A 22739-nucleotide genomic window follows, 5' to 3' on the forward strand; every position below is an offset into this window, starting at 1 on the left:
AAAACCACTAGCAGCCATGGTGGAATAGCGGCAGAGCAACCGTAGTGATTAGATTTGGGTGGAGGCGGATGCGCCTGGAGCCTTGACTCGGACACCATATATATTCCTGAGTAGCATTAGGAATATCGAATCTCCATTCCTTCTCATGTAAATACCTGCATCCAGCAAAAGTAGCAGAGCCCTCACTTCCAACCGAGTGTTGCATTGGATTTTGCCTAACAATCAGTGGTGATCTTGTCCCGCCAAGCTCACTGTTCGCCCACTCTAGAGTCGGTGAAGCACTGTGTTTACATTTAAAATGACATTATGGTTACTAATGCCGTGAGAAGTTCTGGTCTATATATATATTTTAAATTAAAAGGGTACAGTTGGGTTCGGGTCCGGACAATAAGAATCTTGAATTAATGTTCTCAATGTAAGTTTGTAAATAATGACATTTTGTTAACAAGTGCGAACACTGCATAATCTCACTTTCTGCCTGACAATTTTATACAATACTATGTATTGTCAATTAAAATGATTATGCATTTTGTAAGTTGGTTTGTGGGTAACTACATGATTTTTAATGAATTTAGTTGTTAAAGACATTTGTATCTTGCAGCCCTGATGAAGTTCCTGTGAGAGCGAAACACGTTGGTGACTGAGTTTCTTCAGAGCCAATTGAATAAAGAAAACTTTGTTTAATACAACGTTGAAAGCTTTTCTTCAATGTACGTTACATCTTAGAAGAAAAATGTGTTTGTTATTCAAATTATTGAAATGATTGCCTCTCTGTTTTTGTTAATTTTCTATATGTTGGTTTGTTGAGCTGCCAATCCTTAGAAGTGGGCAATTGTTTTGACAGTGTGGAGAAGAGTTTCTTGATAGTGTGATACTACCTGTCCTTAGCTATTGATTTATTTATAAAAAGGAAACAGGCTGAAGCCTGCATATGGTCTGTCTGTAGGCAGTGAGCCTACATCATCTGTGAACCATCTGATGCCCTTCCTGACTTTGTAGAAACTCTTGTTACCCCATATTCTACCATAGAGGAAGGCACATGTTTTACACCTCACCTCAGGCCTTAGTGTAGCTTCTTATTCATTGAAGATGGTCTTCTTAATTCTATAGCCATCTGAACAAACTCTATTGCACTTATTCTGGCTTGCAGTTTGAGGTTAGTGGTGAACTTTGACCCTTAATCCAGCTTCCAGTTTCATTTAGTGCACTGCTGGATCCAATGGTTGTTGCTGGCCCTTTTTTTATCTCCACCTGCCAAAAGTAATGACTGCATTTGGCCTTTTTAGAGGTTTAGGGCCATGATGTTCGATAGACAAGGGTGTGTACATTGTATCCAATCTCCACCAGTTATCTTTCTGTAGAATCAGTCAAGAGACACGATTTGACAGCAATGTGTGTGACCTGCTCTGCGTCTGCTGTGTCTATTTTCCTGGTTACCAACTTCCAATGTGCATGTCTTCCCGTTAAAACAGACTTTGAGGTTCTAGGGGGATCCCCTTGCACCTTAAATTCCTTCTTGCTACTGAACTGGATTGCTAGTTTATTTTTTTAAACAGGACATTTTTGCACGACTCTGATATTCTTGATTTTTGTTGTCAATTTTGGCAGATTTTCAGACACCTAAGCTCAAAGCAGCTTAGTTGACTCTCCGTCCACCATTTGCATTGACAAAGGATGGCAAAGGAAAGATGAATAAGAGCTAACTTGTTTCTTTGTCGTGTTCCGTCTACTTTGTCTCATTAACGTGGACTTGTAAGACATGTGTTGTGAGGGTTTTTAAAGATACCCAAGCATGCCCAAATCATTTCCAAAGGCTAATATTGATCATTGGTTTGAACCAAGACAACCTTCTACGTAAGTGCTATGACTCTCCGGAGTTTGGATTTTGCACCACAAGGTGACTGACCCTCCTTTTATTTGTGTGGGATTACATAATTGACTGCTCTACATATATATGAAAGTCCAGCTTTTAAAACATAGCAGGGAATGGTCATGAGTCGAGTTAACTGCGTGCTATTGTATATTAGTTCTGAACAATCTACTGCCTCGCCGCTCTTGTAGAGTGAGTTTTACAAAGGCAGTACCTTGGCTATCCAATACGAGTGTCTTAGCATCACAAACTTACGTACGCGAGTGGTACAAAACAATGCTATAACTACTGACTGGATTGAGCAGGGAGAAAAGGCCTCACACATATAAAAGTGGACTTGTTGTTGTAATTTTGAGTTTCATCAAAGACACAGAATCATACACTGTGGCCCTTATGTCTCTGGTTGATTTCCCAAAGACACAAAATATGTAAACGCCTTTTACACATCAGGCCCTGCATGCTTTTATAATGGGCCAGAGCACTGTGCCATATCAATGAATTGGGCTACCACTTACCATACAAAAGAAAGAGCAGTCATGGAACAGTTCTAGCATGGTTGCTGAACTGTTTGTGATGCAGTTCTTAAGTAACGTGCGTAAGATACGTATGCCGAATGTCAGACAAGTGTGCCCCGTCTTTTGGGATCTTTGGGCTGCTAACTCATTTATGAGATTTTGCTGCTGAAAAGCAGTTGACAAGTCTTCCAGTACATAACGCCCTTACATTGAGGGCATCTATTTACCCCTAGTCACAAGCTCTGCAAAACAACTACATCCTTTCATACATCCTTTTTAATTCATCAGTAAGGAATGGATAACAGACACTTCATGCATCTGGGGGTAATAAACTATAAAAAGAATAGCATATCCCTGCCTCTAAAACACCTCTCAAAAACATAATTAAATCCAGTAAATGGAGAATGCCAACAGGTAAGTAAACTCAGTCAGAGGAATCACACCTTCCTCGAAATTCAGTCACTATCATTCAGCAGGGAAAAGATCACAACCACTATATGGAAAACACAAGGGCAGCAGGTCTTTACAGAGACACTGATACACTGTACCTAGAGATGGTGACTTTTATCTGGTTTGTGGAGGTCCATGGATCTGTGTTGGCTCAATGCCTCAGTCACTTTGCCACCATCTATGCTAGATCATTACGAGAGGTCCTCTTGAGGCACATCTGTCCTAATTTCCACTAACATTCTGAAAGTAACTACTGTTTTTCCAAGCAAAAGGAGAATGTTGTGATCAGTCATTCAGAAAAGACCTAGAGGTTCTGGGGAATCTAGCATTGGGATTTTTATCTACAACTTATATACTCTACCCCCTTTCTCAATAAACATCTGTATTGATATGTAAATAGGGTGTTAAGTGTAGTAAATCTATATTTACTTATGTATGCTTACCTTGACGATATGATAATAGCCAATGTCCTGAAGTTACTATAGATGTAAGTCGATATTATTGAACTCAACACTGCTTCCTCCTGGACACAATTCTTATAGACTTAAAAGCTTTGGGGCCTATTCACGAATTGCATTTTGTAGTACGTTTAGTAGTACTGCAAAAGTACTACAAAAGTACTACAAAATGCTATTCACATACCTACGTATGGAGGTCTACACTTCCTCCTCTCCTACTTTTTATATGGAGCAATATCCATCCCGACTCCAGAGATCTCGGCACACATACGTATACATTTTAATAGTAGATGTGCGAGGGACCGAGGAGAGTGTCAGGAAAATAGGGAATACAAACTACTAACTGGGAGAGGTTAAATGAGGAGCAATAAAGGTTTAATGGAGGTTTCAAGGGCTTTTAAGGCGGGACATGCACCCCCACAAAAGAGTAAGGCCTTTCCTATTCACAAACTGCCCTTCTTTAGTAACTATGAGCCAAAAATAGCTCAGAGCTGGAGTAAGTCCAGCATCACACATGGACACTCACAGGTACTGCAGCATCCTCCCATAGAAAATAATGGAGGCAGTGGCGGCTCCTCCCCTAAGGTGGAGGAGCATCATCCCACTGCTCATGGAGCAGTGTAAACGACAAAATATAATGATAATAACTGAAGTTATTATCATTTTAGTTTTCGTATTGTCAGGGTAGGGCGGGGCTTGGCTCCCCTGACGTTGGGGAGGAGTGGTTGTGTGCTGTATAAAGTGCACATGAATGTATGCTCTCCATGCAGGTTGCATTACAGCCTACATGGAGAACATGCCCATGCCCCCATTTCCTGGCTGAGCGCCGAACCACGGGGCTCAGACCAATCACAACGCTACATTGCAGAGTTGTGATTGGCTCGGGGGATCCAGGGTGCTCACCAATCACAACGGTGCATTGCAGTGTGCTGTGGGGATCCTGGGTGCTTCCTGGTCCCCGGAAGAAATTTACTCGACGTGGGAGAGACACAGGGATTGAGAGACGAGGCTAGATCAGGTAAGTGATTTTTTTTAAATTCAAAACCACCCTCACCCCACCACCCCCGTACCTTACCGGCCACCACTGAATGGACGTATTGTCTTAGAATAGAACCCTGTAGGAAGTAATTTTAAAATAAATTACTTTGTTTAAACTGTTTATATTATTTAACGTTTAAAAAAAATCTAGAAATAAAACATAATGATTAATTTGCTTTGAAATATTTTATTGACATTTTTATATTTAGACATTAATGGAACATTAATATTGCTTTAAAATAGTTAAATTACAGTAAATTAATTTTATACATCACTTTAAATAATTCTAAAAACATAATAGCAAACACTTTTTTTAACTTTAGGTTGGTTTTTAACTCCAAAACATTCAAAATACTTACATTTTTAAAATATTATTCTACATTCCAAATAAATATATAAAATGTGATAGCATGACTATTTAACCCAAAACTATTATTTCTCTTTTTTTTAAACTTTAATAAACATTTAAACTCTTCCCTACACTTTACCATAGGGAAATTGTCACCCAGGTTGCAGAGATCTCTGTCTATGTGTGAAAAGTTAAAAGTAGTTACTTTACACTCATAAACTAGGCCTAGCCCCTGATTCAGTGGAATGCGACTTGTAAGTCTATACTTTGAGTAACTTTACACTAATAAATGGTGACTAGCCTATAATACTAAAGTTATTCAAAAGTGTAAGCGTAACATTCATGTGTAGATTTATTCACATGTAACTTTACCGTATTGAATAGGCCCTAGGATGAACAAATCCTAATGTCTGCCTCACATCTGAGTGATTGACTGACCGGACTGCTGGATGGAGGGAAACAGCCATAACACCGCATGCCTTACATCACATGCCTTTACAACGCGGTCGTTACAACAACCATGTTGTTACAACGCGAACCATTTCATCGCAAGTCGTTTTAATGACTTGCTGTAGGGGGTGCACTGGTGTTGGAATTAGAATCCTTCCCTGCTGTTGCACAAACTGGAGTAGGAATAGTAAATTATACTATTCCTAAGTCTAGTGCGCCCCCTACAGCTAGTCGTTGAAATGATTGCGATGTAATAGTTTGTGTTGTGACAATGCGGTCGTTGTAATAACCGTGTTGTAAAGGCATGCGATGTAATGCATGCAAAGTAAAAGTATATAGTCATATATTAACAACAAAAAAATATATATTAACAAAAAAGTATATAGTCATAAATGGACAGTGCTTAAAAGTAGTTTCCTCACAGTTTGCCAGGTTAAAGCAAATATGCGTTGAAGCCCGAGGCCTCTTATCGGATTGGTCATCCCTTAAAAGGAAAGCATCAAACTGATGGAGGTAAAAAATATGATTTTAAATTGCATATTATTAAAGGCTAATTTTACGTTTTTATTCACATTTGCCATTAACCACATGCGCGTGGCGCGTTTTCCCGCTGTGCGCTGAGAATCGCGGAATCCTGCGGTTCATGACGAGCTCAGCTCGTCATGAGCGTACGAGAGGTGTACCTCATGACGAGCTGAGCTCGTCATCAGCGTGGAAGGGGTTTTTAAGGAAATACATGTAAGGAGAGCTTGTTCCCATTTTAAGAAGGAGGGTCTGCAATTTTTCTAAAACTATCTGCGAGTAACTTTATCTAGCGATATATTTTTGAAGCCAGCATGAGGTAGTAATTTGAATAAATAATTCCCATGCAGCGTGTTTCTTTGAGCGAATGTAGGATCATAACATAATAGTCATTTTCAATGCTGAAATTGGATAAGATTTACTCTGGGAACACATGGATTGGGGGTAAAGGTGTGGCAGAGGAAAGAGGCTGGAGTCCAGAGGGGCACACCTTGAAAAGCAGAGTTTGACAGTCAACTTATGCATTTATTAAAAAAAAAAGTATCCTGCAAAGAAAGTGGAAACAAAGACACATAAAAACAAATCTAATCTAGCTTGCTTGCATTTACATGATATTGGCACCTCCGGATAGATCTTTTTGCGACCAGCAATTTTGAGGATATTATGATAGCGATAAAATAACACTGGTGGCTAATGCAGTTCTGGGAGAGTTCTGTATTTTGTCCAATCACAGTTTTGACTCAAAGTAGTATAGAGGGTTAATGTGCCTGCTGCAAAGCACACTGTGTAACATGCAGATCACAGATTTGTATTTTATGTTGCTAAGTGAGCTACTGCTTTTGACAATGAAATCATTTTGTTTCTTCCAGTTCTTAAGATTCAATGCTAATATAGCACAGCAATCTATTTACCGGCTTAAAGAAGCTGAATGCAAACTGTATTTCATGGGTTTAGAGCCTTATTTGTGTTTCTTTCTCAATCTGTTGTTATTCTAAGAATGCACAGAAAGGCTGCTCTGGGAATGAAAGTCTTGTTAGTATAAACAACCCCAATCACTGTGTTACATTTTACATCCTAACTTTGATTTTCTCTCGACAGTTCACTCTTAACATATAATGTCGACAAGTATGGAAAATAAGTGATTCCTGTACCATAGAACCCTTATTTTGTTAAGTAACATTTCCTGTATGTTGATTTACAAAGTGTATGATTTATTGTGCCTCTATGTGTGACGTAAAGTGCTCTGACACTCTACATTGGGAAGAGTAGCACTATGAAAAAGAGAAATAGGTGCCATCTAAATCAATATTTATGTAACTACTCATACACACAGATAAGTCCTGTATTCTTACAGTACATTCACATTTCTTACATGGGGGGTCCAACAAAGTCAGAAGCCTGCTTCTAAGTCATAGTTTCTCTAATGTACCAGGTATTAGGGCTGCAGATGGCTCCCAGCCAGGATGATACTCTAACAAAAGGACGGCAGATGGCTCTTTAAATCAGGCCTTTCTTTGTGCCCAGCTGGAAGTGAAAGCCTCCTCGCTGCCTGCAGGATGCTGACGTAAGAGAGTGCAGACCATGCAGTGCTGATGAACCATATCCCGGTGTCAGAAGATACCAGAACAAATGTAGCATAGTTCCCTCGGTCGGTAGGATCCCAGATCCAGCCTAGAAATAGCTGCCGGAACCAGGCGTGTCGCAATTCCTCTACTTTCCAGCACTGGTGGTTTTAAAAAAAACAGCAAGGAAGAGGTCACAGAGACAGAGAAACTGTATTTCTGTCACAGCAATCTGCTGCAGCCACCCTGCATGAACTGCTTGCATGGGGTGAGGCCAGGATGAGTCTTTAAGACTCCCCAAGAGATTATCCTAGCTTTTCGTCCAGCGCCTGCAACGTGTCTGGTCTCCCTCGACGATTCCTAGCATTTTCATCCAATCAAAAAAGCATAAACAAGAAAATCAAAGTGCATCAAAGACAGGCAAGGTGAGGTATCTTGATCTTTAATCGACGTTCTACTCCACAGGAAACATTATAGTCATTAGCATTGTTATCACAAACCAATGGGAAATAGTTCAATGTAAAACAATGTAATATAAAACACTAACTTGATAAGTGTTTAAAATATAATAGGAAAAGTTACTTTACAAAAAATTACAGTGCACAAAACATTCACAGTCAGGTTTACTAAATGTTAGCTTTGAATGAAACAGTACCTAGTGTGCATCATATGCAGAACAGAGTACCACCAATGATGCAATTTTAAAAATCAGAACTTTAAAAACAGCAGTTACCTGCACCCTGCCAAAGTTCAGGACCTCGAATGCAAGAACCATCAGACCACTCACCTGTTCCGTTTTGAGGGTCACCACTGCGCCATTTTGTGGGAGCAACAGCTTGAAACATGCAAACCAGTGTGAGGACTTCTTACCCATAATGCCTTTGTGTATTCTACATGCTGTGTTCTGGCCAAAACATCTTAAGTGCCGTGTCTCTTCAGAAGACCCAACCAAAAAAAACTGAAAGTGCAACTTCAAAATCTACATCCAAAATCTGAGATACAGTGCTTTATTTGTTAAAAAATAAGTTCCAGGGCCCTTGTCAGGTGGCTACTACATTTTGCACCATCCATTGCCCCTGCCAGCGCTGCCGATGACAGTACCAATACAACTATTTACCATCACACTACACCTGGCCCCCAATGCTAAATAAATTACTTGAGCGGCAGGTATTAGTAATTTTTCATGTATATTGAATTAATAAATATCTGCCATTGTGCTCAAGTCTAAACCAGACAGACAATGTTACCATGTGATACACTGTCAAAAGTTCCGTTGTTGAGAATTAAGTGCTGGTGCTAAGCACCAGAAATCACCGGGTCAAATTAAACACTGGGGGGCTTTTTTATGAGCCTCTGCGTCACTTTTGCGCCACCGCCGCGTCACTTTTTGTGACGCACCAGTGGCGTAAAGAATGCGCCATATTTACGAAGTGACGCATCTAGGTAGATGCGTCACTTCGTAAACTCCTGCGCTACATTATACCTGCGCCACGTATAATGTATGCAGGGTGGGCGTACCCCCGCAAGAAAGGGTCGTAGGAGAGGCGCAGCGAAATCTATGAGATTATACTGCACCACTTCTAGGACGCCAATGCGTTCAAACCTTATGCCTGCCTCATGGCGCAGGCCCTTTCCCATGGGCTTGCCCCATGTGAAAGGAACATTGCTGGAGTTGCGTCAGGCTTCCGACACAACTGTAGCAATGCATCACTTTTTGCACTGACAAATACATCAGTTATACTGACGCATCTGTCCTTCCTTGCGACATGATGCGTCATATTGTAAATATGATGCATCATTGGTGTCGCAGGAGGACGCACTGAGAAGTGGCGCAACGCGGCTTTCACGCAGCGATGCACCACTTCTCGTAAATGAGGCCCTGGATTTATCGAGGACTAAAACCTGATTGAGTCTTTAAAGTGCTTCCATCAGCGCTAGTAAACATTTTTTTTTTGTTTTAGAGCAGATCATCCTATGTAAATCCACTTATTCTGGCTGGCTGGAATATTTTATTTTTTGTCTCCTACCAAGTAAGTGCCTCGTTACAAGTTGTTTCATAATGTCAGGAGCAAAATCCATCTTTGGAAATATAGCTACTGCACGTCACTGTACCATTTTTGCGTATAGCGTTCCCGTCATCCACGTGCTGCTGTGCGTTCCGTACATATTTGAATGAATGAATGAATGAGTGAGTTTCTAAAGCGCTAAGGCAAACGACCAGAGGAAAACATCATCTGTCCTACAGTTTAAACAAATTAGTTTTTAGTTGCTTCTGAAATACGGTTTTATCTGGAATATATCTGAGTTGGAGGGGAGCAGATGGAACCACCCAACTTCTTCCGCTTCGTGTGAGGAATAACCAACAGCCATGCAGACTGCGATCGTAAGGCTCTTCTAGGGCTGTATTTATATATCCTGTTGGACAGGTATTTAGGGCCAGCCTTGTAGCAGGATTGGTGGGCAAAAGTCAAAGCTTTAAAAATGATCCTTTTATTCACCGGTAGCCAATGCAATTGGTTATGGTAGTGGGAGACTGAGGCATGTTTGGGGAGGTTAATCCAAAGGCGAATTGCTGTGTTCTGCACAGCTTGTAGCAGCTGTATTAGACATTCCGAGATCCCCAGGTAAGGGATATTGGCGTAGTCCAATATGAAAGGGATCAGCGCCCGGACCACTGCTGAACTCTGAAATTTAACAGATAGAAGTGTATTGAGGTGCTTCGTTCTTAGCCTTCTCCGTGGGAGAAGGGGGTAGAATGCAACTTCTCGGCTAGGTCCCTGACCATCTGGGAAAGGAGTTGGCACCCAACAAACAGAACCTCTTCTCGAGCTTACATTGTAGGCAGCTGACTTTAAGCTATCCCATTACTGTTACAATGCAAGCAGCAAATGTTTCCTTGGCTTCCACAGCATTGTTATCATAAGTCAGCATAAGTTGGGTGTTATCTGCGTAAGAGACCACTTGGATGCCAAAAGATTCAATTAGGTATGCCAACAGTTTCATGTAAATCTGGAAAAGTGTATGGCTCAGGGCCATACTCTGAGGGACCCCACACTTATTTCCTATGGGTGTTATGTGGAGGAAAAACCCATAGTGAACCCATGTTTATGCACAGTTTAATGGCTATCCATATATTTACACTTGCACCAATCTCGTCATGAGGCCCTAAGAAGTCACCCTAAGTTGTTTACACTGATCAATTGTTTTTTATAAATACAGTTTTACAGCTGACAAAAGACTTTATCAGCAATAGAAATAACACATGCATGCATTTGTGCTCCAGTGTTTCCTATTCTTTTCTTATTTTCATCAACACAACTCCCATTATTATTCATTAAACCAGAGCTTGATAACGTTTTAACAAGCAACATGTTGATTTTAATTTTGTAACTGCTGATTTGTGAGCCTAAGTTTTTTATCATTTAAATAGGAATTTGACAAACCTGTGGCTTCAACTATATTTGGCATGGACTATTTAAAGGTAAAAGGGTTTTCAGCTAGTCTAATACTTGAATTTCAGCCAAACCTTTTCAGAACACTGGCGGAAGTTGAGCTTCACTACATGTTTTCTTGCAACACCGTGAAACGCTGAGTAATGATAAGGGGGCATATACTAACAGAAGCCCCTGCAGCCCCCGTAGTGCAGGTCCACCCCCCTTCCCCGGACTGGCAAGTCCCTGGCCTTAGAGCTCCGAATAATCAAAAGGAACAATGTGTTATTGAAACCCAATATCAAAGTTGCACTCACACCTCTTTTGCTCTTTCAACTTTGCAGTTTATGTTTTCTACGTTGGCACGGGGACTGGAACTAGGAGTTATTAGAAGACTGCGCCCACCTACATTTCCCCCAATTGAATTTTAGAGAGTCAGACCTGTCTCAATTTACAGAGGGAAAAACATGGATGGAAATTTCCATTCAGCCAGGATTTAAATCTAGAATTGACGACAGTCCCCATTTTCATGTGGAAATCTCAGAATTGGAGGTACTTGTTGCACTACGTAAATACCAAGACCTACTGTATGGGTTAAATACGTCACCCCTGTATGAACCAAATGGGTCCTTATAAGTGAAATGATGGATAAAAGGATTTCACATGCAGTTGGTGCTGTTTGAATATTGACAACAACAATATTGTGGTATAAGAATATCGAGGACAGAATATTGAGAAACAAAATATCTAAAGCAAAGTGAATAAAAAAGAAGTATAGATGTACTAGTCCTAACTCCAAATCTATGTATCTTGAAGATGTATGGAACACGTAGGTACATATATGTGGGTTTAGGTAGAGAAAATCTAGACTTACTTATCGATTTCTTTTCTATATTTTGTCATTGATTTTCTGTCCCACTGATACTGAGTATTCGATATTCACGAGGCATACCATTTCAATATCCCAGACACTATTATTCTTTAGGCTTTCATTTATCTGAAGTGAAGGAGGACCCAAACAGACAACACTGAATAGGCAATAGATTGCTATGATGTTTAACAGCATTATTGAATTTTCTACATTGCCCTACAAAATATTGAACCAGAATATTCACAACTACTATATCTTCAAATAAATTCTAAATAGGTAATCCTCTCATGGTTTCCATAGTTGCATTTGTGCAGTTTTTTCTGTTGTGGGAAGTTAAATGTATAGAAAAGGTGGATCATCTGCGAACTTCACTTTGAGTGTTTATGTTCAGAGATATGTATATATTTGTATGGCTTAACATTGGGTATGCTCATAACTGCAAGCTGTATTTTTTAATGTACAATATTTTTGGATTTGTGGACTATAAAATCTTGTTTTTCTTTATGCTTCTTTATTAAATTAAATATTAAAAAAACAAACTCGTTAAGAACTTGTAATATGTACAGTATTAACCAAGTTTCATAAAAATCTCTGGCAACAACAGTGCGCTTGTATTCCAGTATGGTCCTATTGTTAAACGAGAATACTGAGAATTATCCCTGAACTAGAATTCACAGGGATGTGTTAAGAACTTAACATTGCACCAGAATTCAAAGTCCAGCATTTCAAACAATAGTGGTGTAGTCTTCAAACCAGGATTCAAGCAGGTACCTTACCCAACCTGGCTGCTTAACTTTGAGATCTATATAGTGCATGTATGGTAAAGGTGACAGCCATGCCTCCTACACCTTACAGGTAGAGAAATCCCACAAAGTAAGCAGTGAGTGGTGTCAAGTATTTGTAAGAAACATTGAAATGAGTAGACCTAGAGAGTTATTAATGCTTCAAGTCTCAGTTTGTCTCAGTGAGTTAGGATGGGCCATGACCCCAGAAGCACACGACTAATGTTTGTGTTTTGAAGGATCATTAAAATTACTCCACTTCCATCCCCAGTACAACCAAGAGCAGTGCTGCATTGCTGCAGGATATGTCAATTGGTGGAGAAGCTGTGGTAATGGGGTCAAGGATATTGTTTTTGGAATGGGTGAGTTCAGTGATGTGTGATGTTTGATAACTGAGGTCATGAAGCCAGTGCTTGATTTACAAAAAATTAAGTGCGAAGGCCCATTGCATTTCTCAGAGATTAACTTCAGCTTTTTGCAACCCACATTTCACTTTAAAGACTGACTTTATAATTTTTTTTATATAAATTAAACAGTTAAATGCTCCATAGGTGAACCTTGTTAAAATATTATATACACAGCGCCACAATGTCATAGATTCTCATTAGTAGGTGCCGTTGTTTACAAATAAGTGCTAGTGCTGATCGCCAGAACACACCGGCACAAATTAAGCACTGCTTGAGGCGTGTGTTAATGAAGTCTTTCAGTTTCTTGGTGCTTGAATAAACGTGAAAGTTGAAGTCTCTACGAAATGTGGGTAGGTGTGTTGAATGGGATTGGAGTTATGAGATCTTAGATTTCCTTAGTGAAGCCCTTGATGAATTCAGGATTTGTGTAGATCAGATTGGACATGGCTCTTTAGGTTGGTGAGCGTAGAAGTGGATTGCTTGGGTCTAGGGGTACTTCTGTAGTCATGGTCAGTCTTGTATTTTGTGGCCAGTTCTCGTCATAATGGCTCTTTAGGTTGGTGAGCATAGAAGTGGCAGTTGAGAAGCTCAAATGCCTTCAGTGTTGCTGGATTGCTTGGGTCTAGGGGTACTTCTGTAGCCATGGTGAGTCTTGTATTTTGTGGTCAGTTATCTTCATAATGATTCTCAGTGCACTGTATTTGTATGGTAATTGTGATACCACCCAAAGAGGTGTTCAGTCAGAACTCAAACATTAATACCAATAAGTCTTATATCTATTGATCTAGCTGGTGATTTATAGTATTTAGTGATTTATCGTTCATAGCCATTGATTCTGAACATCAGAACGCTTTGACACCGCATGTGAACTTTCTCAAGCCCTCAATTAGGTTCTGTTTCCTATCACCTCCCATTACTTGTCTTACCTCTCTATTTCTCTTTTTAGCTCTCCCTTTCTATCCCCTCTCTTTGTTTCTACCTTCCTGCCACCACACCCCCAGTACTTCCTTCCACCACTCCATAGCCCCAGTCCTTAATTTTTCAGTGGCTGCAGGTGGTGGGCACTGGCACTCATTTTTGGAGACCAGAATCGATTTTAATCAACAGACTTTGAGCAAAATAGAGAGAGGCAGAAAAGGGAGACATGAGGAGAAAGGGAAGTATTGTAAAACAAAGACAATGGGAGAAAGCAGGGGTGGAATATAATCTGCAAGAGTGAGGTAAAGGGACAGGAAGTGGAGGGTGGTGAAAAAAAGGGATTCAGAGGTTGGAATCAAGAGTATTCTTGTCTTAGTATTTGGCAATTCCAGAATTGAGTTACGCTGGTGCCTAAGAAAAATGCTGAGCTCCTGCACTTCACTTCTTTTACTCCAAATTCCTCTCTCTTGTTATTTATCCTTCTTCATCTGCCTCTCATCATCTCAGGATTAATACTCCGACCCTTATTTTGGTGGTGTTTCAAATTCGCGCAGTTATACATGACCCCCGATAGAACTTGTGAAGATTTAGCACCATACTGCCAGACTAGCAGCCTTTAGGCCCTGATGTAGAAAGTTTCTGTAAAATATTACAGAAGTGTTTGAGTTGGTATTAACATTCCTTGGAGCCATTTCAGCAATATTCAGATTATGTCAGGAGAATTGGGGGGCAACAATAGTAGAACCATTCAGACATTAGTGCAAGCAAGTCAGCTCCAGGAATAAAAGCCTGCTGAAGATACTGCTGTTAATAAATGAGAAGCATGCTCTAATACCAGTAGAAACTCTATATTACAACTGCAAACATGTTTATAACTCCCAGGATGGGAGTAAATGTCGGATAATTCGATAGCCTGACTTATTCCCCTATGGAGCATTACTAGCAGCTAACCTCTGTGAGCAGCAGTATTAACACCAGGTAATGTGGGAGTAAGAGGCATGTGTTTATCTACTCTTTGAAGCAACACTACCACATTTACAGTGTGGTAATACCACATGTTTCATTATTATACCTCCAAACCACAGCTAACTTTTTAAGCTTCCATCTGCCTTGGCACTGCTCCACCAGCTTATTAACTACTTGGGTGGTAGTGGGACCAAATGCCGCAAGGTGCCATGAGGAACACCACAGTGCACCAGCAACACCATTTCCATATCTCTAAAGATGTGGTTATCCATTCTTAGGTTGGATACATCAGTTTTGCAATATTAATACTGGAGCACATCTCCTCCTGGAGGAGTCTGTGCAGTTGTGGTTCATGGATTTGTCCTTCAATCGCTGTAGATAGTGTTTACTGCCCACAAGGCTCAGCCGTGCTGGTATATGTATGCGCAGCATTAAGATTTGAGACCCATGCCCCTCTGTTGACTTTGCAGGGCTTCTAGGAGAAGATATCGAATATTCCATCTCCATTTGGGTTCCTGAAAAAATTAGATTGATGGCTTGATTAAGAGTAGGGTGTTAATCTAAAATCATCAGATTTCCAGAGAACAATTCGTTGAATATGCTGCAGGTGGAAGAAATTCCACCAGTCATTTTATCCTGGATTTAGTGTTTTCTTATGAAATTCTAGGATTTTCAGTAACCCACTCCAAATTTAATAGCACGTCCTAAGAAGAAACATCTATCCAGTTACAAAACATGGGTCAAATTTAAGACCAAATGTAGCCTGGTAATCAAAATGACATGGAACATCTGGGGCAGGCCACCTTTCCCTTGAATTTCTTCAAATAGTGTTTCAAACATTTGAAGACTGGCCAAATGGGAAACACTGTGTATGCACACACATTCACAAACACAACTGAGCTGCCAGGTCAGGCATTTCCCATAAGCCAAGAGACAGGTTCTAAAGAGAAAAGGAACACAATCAATAAACGATCTGACTTGAATCCAAACTCCCAATACAGTCGCATAATGCCAGTGTCATCTGAAAATCAGGTGGGCCTTCTTCGGGGCGCCAATCTTTGAATTGCAACGTGCAAAGTCAAACATGTGCAGTGCAGCTCTCACACCTTGTCCTCCTCACAGCTGGATGAGGATACACAAAAGTCCCCTGAAGACATCAGATGAAAATATACACCGTATCTTAGCTCCAGGCGGGATTTCTGGCTGGCAGACTCCATGACTTGTCAACTTGATCATGTACATATCAGTCAAGCTTCAAGAAACACTGAACATATACAAAAAGCAGCCCCCAAAAGTGCAGTAAGTAAAAAAGGAATGTCTATGTACAGTTAATACTGTAATCCAGTGCTTACAGACTAAGCAAAGTGCTGGAATGTATTCAAGTTTTTGTGTGGGTGAAGGCTTGTTGACGTTGGGGCTCTCCATGTACACTACCATGGCAAAAGCAGCAGGGTGAACGAGGCCTGCATGGTAAATGGTACTTATAGTTAGTCCTAGGGATGTTCTCGGTGCCACTTTTCTCCTTGATGTGGCCATATCAGGTCTTGCAGCTGCAATTAGTTTATTGGTAGACATGTTATGATGGCCACCAGCAGTCACAGGGGGAAAACAACCTTTACAACACAGTCATCACATCGCAACATCCTTTACAACGCATGTCACTACAACGCAACCATTACATTGCATGTAACTATGACTCATGGCATCACAATGCAGGCATTACATCGCATGTCATTACAACGCATACCATTACAACGCATAGTACCCCTACACTATCTAACACTTACCCTACTGTTGCACCCCCTGGAGTTAGAATAGTAATTTTTACCCCTACACTACCCAACACTTACCTTAAATGCAATGTAATGGTATGCGTTGTAATGGTATGCATTGTAAAGGTATAATGCGATGTAATGGAATGCGTTGTAAATGTAGTTAAAATAATTAGTTGTAATGGCAGGTGATGTAAAGCTATGCGTTGTAAGGATGTTGCGGTGTAAAAACTGCGTTGTAAAGGCATGCGTTGTAATGTCATACATTCGTCACAGGGTCTGTATTTCAGATTCCTGGATTTAACGTCAAGTGTCTGCTTCACATATGCGCCTCATATTTTGAGACTCAAAATACTTTAAGAAATATTTCATTTCAAATTCCCAGCGTTTTCATACTTGCTATGCATTCTTAGAGACTCTCAGCCCATTATTCTGGCCACTATCCATAAATAAAGTTAAAATTAAAATTTGAGAATTTTGCAGCCCAGGTAAAGAGATTCTGTCAGAAACCCTCATTTTTTTCAAGACTTTCAATTGTCAGGCGTGGGATTTTTATACATACCTTCGTGTTATTGCTATTTATTTTGGATTTTGGGGCGTATTTGTGAACAGGAACTCCTTTTCCCATTCCAACTGTACAACTATGAGTACCCACATGGATAGTAATGTGAAGCAAACATCCAGAACTGCTTCAAAATCTCATGCCTGACACTGATAACTTGAGAACTTTCCATTTACATTTCTGTTTCAAGAAAGCAGGGACATTGAATCTCCTGTTTACCACCAGGGTGTATCTGTGCAGAATCCACTAGTTAGCTTTCCTGAGTGACTCTGGAAGGAGCTGCTCTAAAAGTGATCCTTTGCTTTGAACACTGTTAAACACACCATGCCAGCCCCTACAGAAGGTCAGGACTTGGATGGTGTGGTACAGCCTTTGGAGCAAGTGCCTCTGCCACCTTGTGACCTTTGCAGTGAGGCTTACAGTGGGAGGCTAGCAGCCTCTAGGAGAATCCAGTCTGAGTGGCAGGTAGGGTGCTAGCCCAACCCTCACTGGCACCTTAATTTAAATTAGGAAATTGTCATAGTAGAAGGCCCTGGTACTATTTTGTATGCATTTGCAGCTTTCACTGATCTTTATGTCCACTATGCTCCATTATAACACTTCATGCACACATCTGCGTGTCACATAGGCGCTTAACACTTCGACAAAAGAGGCAAGGAATATGAAATCTAATAACAAAATGTAGGGGAACCTGACAGATAAGGACAAGATCGAAGTAAAAAAAACAAATTCCCAGTCTCCATTTCCAGCTATTTTGTATAACTACCGCTATTCTTCACCTTTCAGATGTCACAATCATCACAGCAGAGACCTGGAGGTAAGACGTATACATACTCACGTGTCAATGCTGAAATGAGCCAATTACATGGTTCAGGTGGTAAAATATGGTTTTGTGAGGTCAGATTTCAACGTATAAGGCACAGCCTCAAATTTCAAGTAGTCTGCGGATGCTACTGAGAGCTATCTGAGTAAAGGTATTAGTCATATGTTTTATTTGCAGAATTTTGACTCTGAAAGCCTGAGGCACTGGGCACTACATGAATGTTACATTGGTATTAGCCAGTTGTCCACCTAATTTTAGTTTGTTGCACCATATCTTTTTTTCCTACTCTGCCCCCATGTGTCTACTGGTTCCCGCTACTATTCCCAACACCATTTCTCCCAATCCACAAGTGGGCAAAACTTCAGTCCCTGAGATTGATGATATGTTGTAACTACTATCAAAAATGCCATTCTCTTTATATTGATAAATTTTTCTGTTGGCAGGAAAGAGGGAATGTGTCATAGCCTCTTGCTTGAAACAGGGTTCTGCCTGGGATGTGGAGCTGTCAAGAAAGCCTTCACCCACAAAGTTTTTATTTGTTACCAACTTTGTCTTAAAAGACTCTTTAGAATAGGCTTGGAAGAGAGGCTATCCATTAAAACAAACAGAAAAATATCAGGCACTTTTTCAAGTAACAGGCACTGGGACTTATTGTTCAGAGATAAAAATAAATATTTCTTGTCTTGCCTCACCAAACAGAAAATGGAGACAGGGTCTATGTCAGGACTCCTTCTCCAGTAACAAACACTGATAGTTCCTTCAGAATTACAATCTTGTTTATGGATGTGAGAAAGTAGGGTGCTGCCTTATATTGTTTTTTTCCACTTCTGATGCGACTCTGTCAGGCTCCAGATACAGGTACCTCCAGATAGCATAGTAGTGGATGGCAGCACCAAACGCCACAAAGAGGTGCCATATGGCATGAGCAAAGGGAATGCGCCCATCGCTTTTGAAGAACAACATCCCGAGACAGTAGAAAAGTCCACCAATGATAAGTTCCACAAGACCGTCGTGGTTAGTCTGTAGGGAGACAGAAGTAAAGAGGTTAATCCTTGACACCTACGAATTATCTTTCCATCAAATAAAACATTCAATAAAGTGCTACCTAATTTGACATTTTATTCTTACAATTTGAGGACTTCATAGAGTTCCTTCTTAACAAGATCAAATGTATCCCATCGAAATGAGAGTGGGTGGGTGACACATTGTTAGGCTTTTGGATTTTGGTTTTTACAGTAAAGCAGAATATAATAACATTTTTAGTGCAGTTGATAACCAGGTAACAAAGCATATTCATTTAACTGAAAAGTTCAAGTTGAATAGGAAAGGACGTAAAGAACAGAAGCATATGGCACACATACAACATTCAATCTAACCACGACTAGGCCAAACAACCTCTTCCACCACACTGAATTAAGGCTACCCATCACAAGGCCTTCCATTAAGACCAAAGGACAACATCAACATTCTTTTTGCTGCTACAACTTCAACATGTTCAATGTTCTTAACCTTGTCAACACACGTTAGAATAATGAATGTCACCCATATTTTTGTTGTAGGTCTGGCATGGTACCTTACTATCTTACTATCTATTCAAGCAAAGACTTTCTTACACCAATGTTCATACAATCACCTGAAATGTTTAGTATAAACCAGGGGCTCTGTAGCTCATCCAAATGTGAAGAACAAATCATGTAAACAATTTAAGCACCAGCGATGGTAAGGTACCCTCATTTTGGAACTTAAATCTAATTTCACTACAATATTGTGCGACAAAAATATTGTTGGAGATAATATTGAGGATAAATTACATTTCCCCATTTCACAATAATATTGTTGATAAAAATATGATAAAATATTGAGGTTTGGTATACAATTGTAATGTGCATGTTTATGGTTATATTTTTTATTTCTAATGAGGTGTTGATTCTTATTTTGTATTTCTATTTTTTGTTGGTAGCAATTTTAGATATTCTTTTCCATGTTATTTGGGATGTGGTAATATTTTATATTCACAATTTGGAAATTCTATTGGAGTTGTGCTTTTTTAATTTTTAATTTTTAAAATGATTTTTATTCTTTTAACTTATTAGATTTTCTGCATATTTTTAAATGATGGGGTTCATATCATTTGTATTAGATTTTCAACAGTTTTTTACGGGTTATGAGATTTATTAGGGGGATTGGATTGGTCTGGTTTTTATATAATGTAAAACAAGTTGAGTTGTCATTTTTTTAAATGGATACTTTTTAAAATGAACATTATATAATGAGTGTGCTGACACTGGGCCGAAAAGGAAGATTTGCTGGAGACTCATGGATGAGCTATTACACAACTATGACAAGGGGAACAATGTCAAAGAGAAAGACATATTGGTATTCTTCTTCTGCTAAGCCACACATGTGGGATTCCCACAGGTTGAACAAGTATGGGTGGTGGTTCAGAGGAACAGGTACTCTGCTTTACTTACTCTGCAATTGCCATAAACTAGGACAATAACAGGAGAACAGAAGAGCCTGGCCTGGTAGACATCATGTTTGGGACATCCATACCCTGGTTTCTGGCCAAACCTCCTGTGACTGCCTAGTAGGCAAATTGATGTTATTAACATGAGGCAAGGTGAAGAGGCTCTAATTATGCTTTTGAGGATGGAATGCACTTCAGATATCATAGAATGGCAATATGAATTATGAAACAATCTAGGGATGTAGAAAATTATCTTTACACTTTAACAGAGGTGTGAATACTTTATGAAGGTTTGCACACCCTTCCTAAGAAGTCCTCCCTAAGAACCTATATGATGGAATTGACAAGCTTTTGATATCTCAGGGTACTGAAAATCCTTGCAAGAGAGATGCTGGTTTGAGAATTAAATATTGATGAATAGAACAAACTTGTCACTAGAAGCCCAGATAGTCTGGAGAATGGAGACAAGCAACAAAGAGGGCAGCCTACTGAATCCTACGGATGCAGGTGCAAGATGGGAAAGAGGAGGGAGTTATTAGAGCTCTAAGTGGGTTGACCTAAAAGGAACCAACTGGGAGTGACTTTTTGTTTGTCATCGGCCTTCGCTTGTGGATGAGAGTATGCGTTAACAAATGAATTAATAAACAGATTAATTCCATAAAAGAATTGTTATAATTGTATCGAATAAACGTATTATATGTAATTATTGTTTAATGTGAGGGTTCATATATTTTGGAGTGATGTTTTTATGGAAAATGGTGTTTATTGGAGGACTGTGAGGTTAGTGATTATTTAAATTTATGTTACAAATTCACTTTTACTATATGTTTTTTTTAATATTGGTTTCCATATCCTTTAGGGTACATTTTTTTCCATGCTTTATGGGTTAGAGAGTTTATTTGTGGATAGTGTGGGGAGTATTTAGATTGTTATTTTTTTATTTAGTGGGTTAAATTGTAACTTTTTATTGTGTGGTTCCTTTTTTGCACTTATAGAATGTTTATGTTTGCTTATATGTGTAACGGGTTATAATGATCGTAATTATTGTTTTTTAGGGTTGTGGTATTTTAGAATATGTTATTGTATATTTTGTGATTTTGCTGTCATATAGAAGTTTAGTAAATTTGAACTCCTCGAATTTCACATCATTTACCCCAAATGTTTGGAATTGGGATTAATATATTTGACCCTCCTCAATTGAGGAACTGGAGTGAAAGTAGTAACAATGACTTCCATCCTAATCATTTTATAAACTTTCACACATTTGAATAGTTAACCTGCCTACCAGCCAATCAGGATCTGTGCACTTTTCCCACAGTCTCAATGTTTGTGGGACTGGAGTTAGAATAGTAAATCTCACCAGTCAGGTTTTTGAGAAAGTGGAATCGTTGAGAACCATCTTCTGCTCCATAACCTCTCAGCACAGCGATAAGGAATACAGCAAAGGCAACAGAGGAATCAGGGAACAACAGCGAAACGGAAGTAGGTTTAATGGTATTAACACATAACACCTATGCAATAGCCTTCTGCTAAGTTAAGGTGTGTATTTTTATATAAGGTGTGTTTTCGCTAACTTACTAAGTTGTATTTATAGTAACGAAATGTAATACAAGAACACGCTGGACTCACCAACATGCATCTTCCCACAGATGCCTTCCTCCTTTCTCACTGCCAGGACACTACAAGGACTTGCTTTGAATGTCATCCAAGGTTATTGCAACCGTGAATGTCTTCCAATCTCCTGAACCAGGGCATGTGAAGGGGACATCTTTCAGTACGAAAAGCTTCCTAACATTCTGGAATGTAACTCTAGTATAAAGGCATTGCATGTGTAACTGTTGGTTAAACACACACATAGAAAAGGTAACATCAAGGCATGTCTTTAATCCAAACTGGATTAGGTCCCATTATGGCCTTTCGTCAGTTAAAGAGACATTCATTCATTTCAGACTTGAACAAGGTCAGAAATTACATCAGTTTGCTCTGATGTAAACTGTAAGCAAAATGTGTTCACTTTAACCAGCTTGTATGTGGACTATATTATTCTTACATAAATCACTCTGACCAATAGGTCCTGTCTGTGCTATATAAAAATGCAAAGTAAATAATTAAGGGGCATATGTATCAACAAGCATTTACAATGCAATGGTTTTGCCTTTGTTAAAGTTAGAGCTATTGGCATTGCTCTTGACATTATTTTTATTTATGTGTTTTTTTAAAACATAAATAAATGGCATTGTCATTTACAATGCAACTAGCTTTATCTCTCGCAAATGACACACACAAACACCCACAGAGAGCCCCCACACACACACACAGAGCCCCCCCACACACACACACACAGCCCCCCACACACACAGCCACACAAAGCCCCCCCACACACACACCCACACGGAGCCCCCCACACACACCCACACAGAGCCCCCCCACACACTGCGACCCCCCCACACACTGCAAGCCCTACACACTGCGACCCCCATTTCAATAGATGTGTGATGCTTACCTGGTACTAAATTGGTCCATGCA

The 22739-nt window shown here is 39.8% G+C and overlaps 1 protein-coding gene across 2 annotated transcripts in view; it reads right to left on the bottom strand.

Annotated features, from left to right (window-relative positions):
- Positions 1 to 7640: 7640 nt before the first annotated feature.
- Positions 7641 to 22739, bottom strand: part of MMD2 (monocyte to macrophage differentiation associated 2) — a 341543-nt gene continuing 326444 nt past the window's right edge. For both annotated transcript variants that reach the window (XM_078665015.1, XM_078665014.1), the window contains one exon: positions 7641 to 18766. In XM_078665015.1, coding sequence (XP_078521141.1) covers positions 18524 to 18766 — 243 coding nt within the window. In that variant the 3' untranslated portion in view covers positions 7641 to 18523. The remainder of the gene's footprint in view (positions 18767 to 22739) is intronic.

The sequence above is a fragment of the Lissotriton helveticus genome, chromosome 10, assembly GCF_964261635.1.
Source record: "Lissotriton helveticus chromosome 10, aLisHel1.1, whole genome shotgun sequence".
Classification (NCBI taxonomy): domain Eukaryota; kingdom Metazoa; phylum Chordata; class Amphibia; order Caudata; family Salamandridae; genus Lissotriton; species Lissotriton helveticus.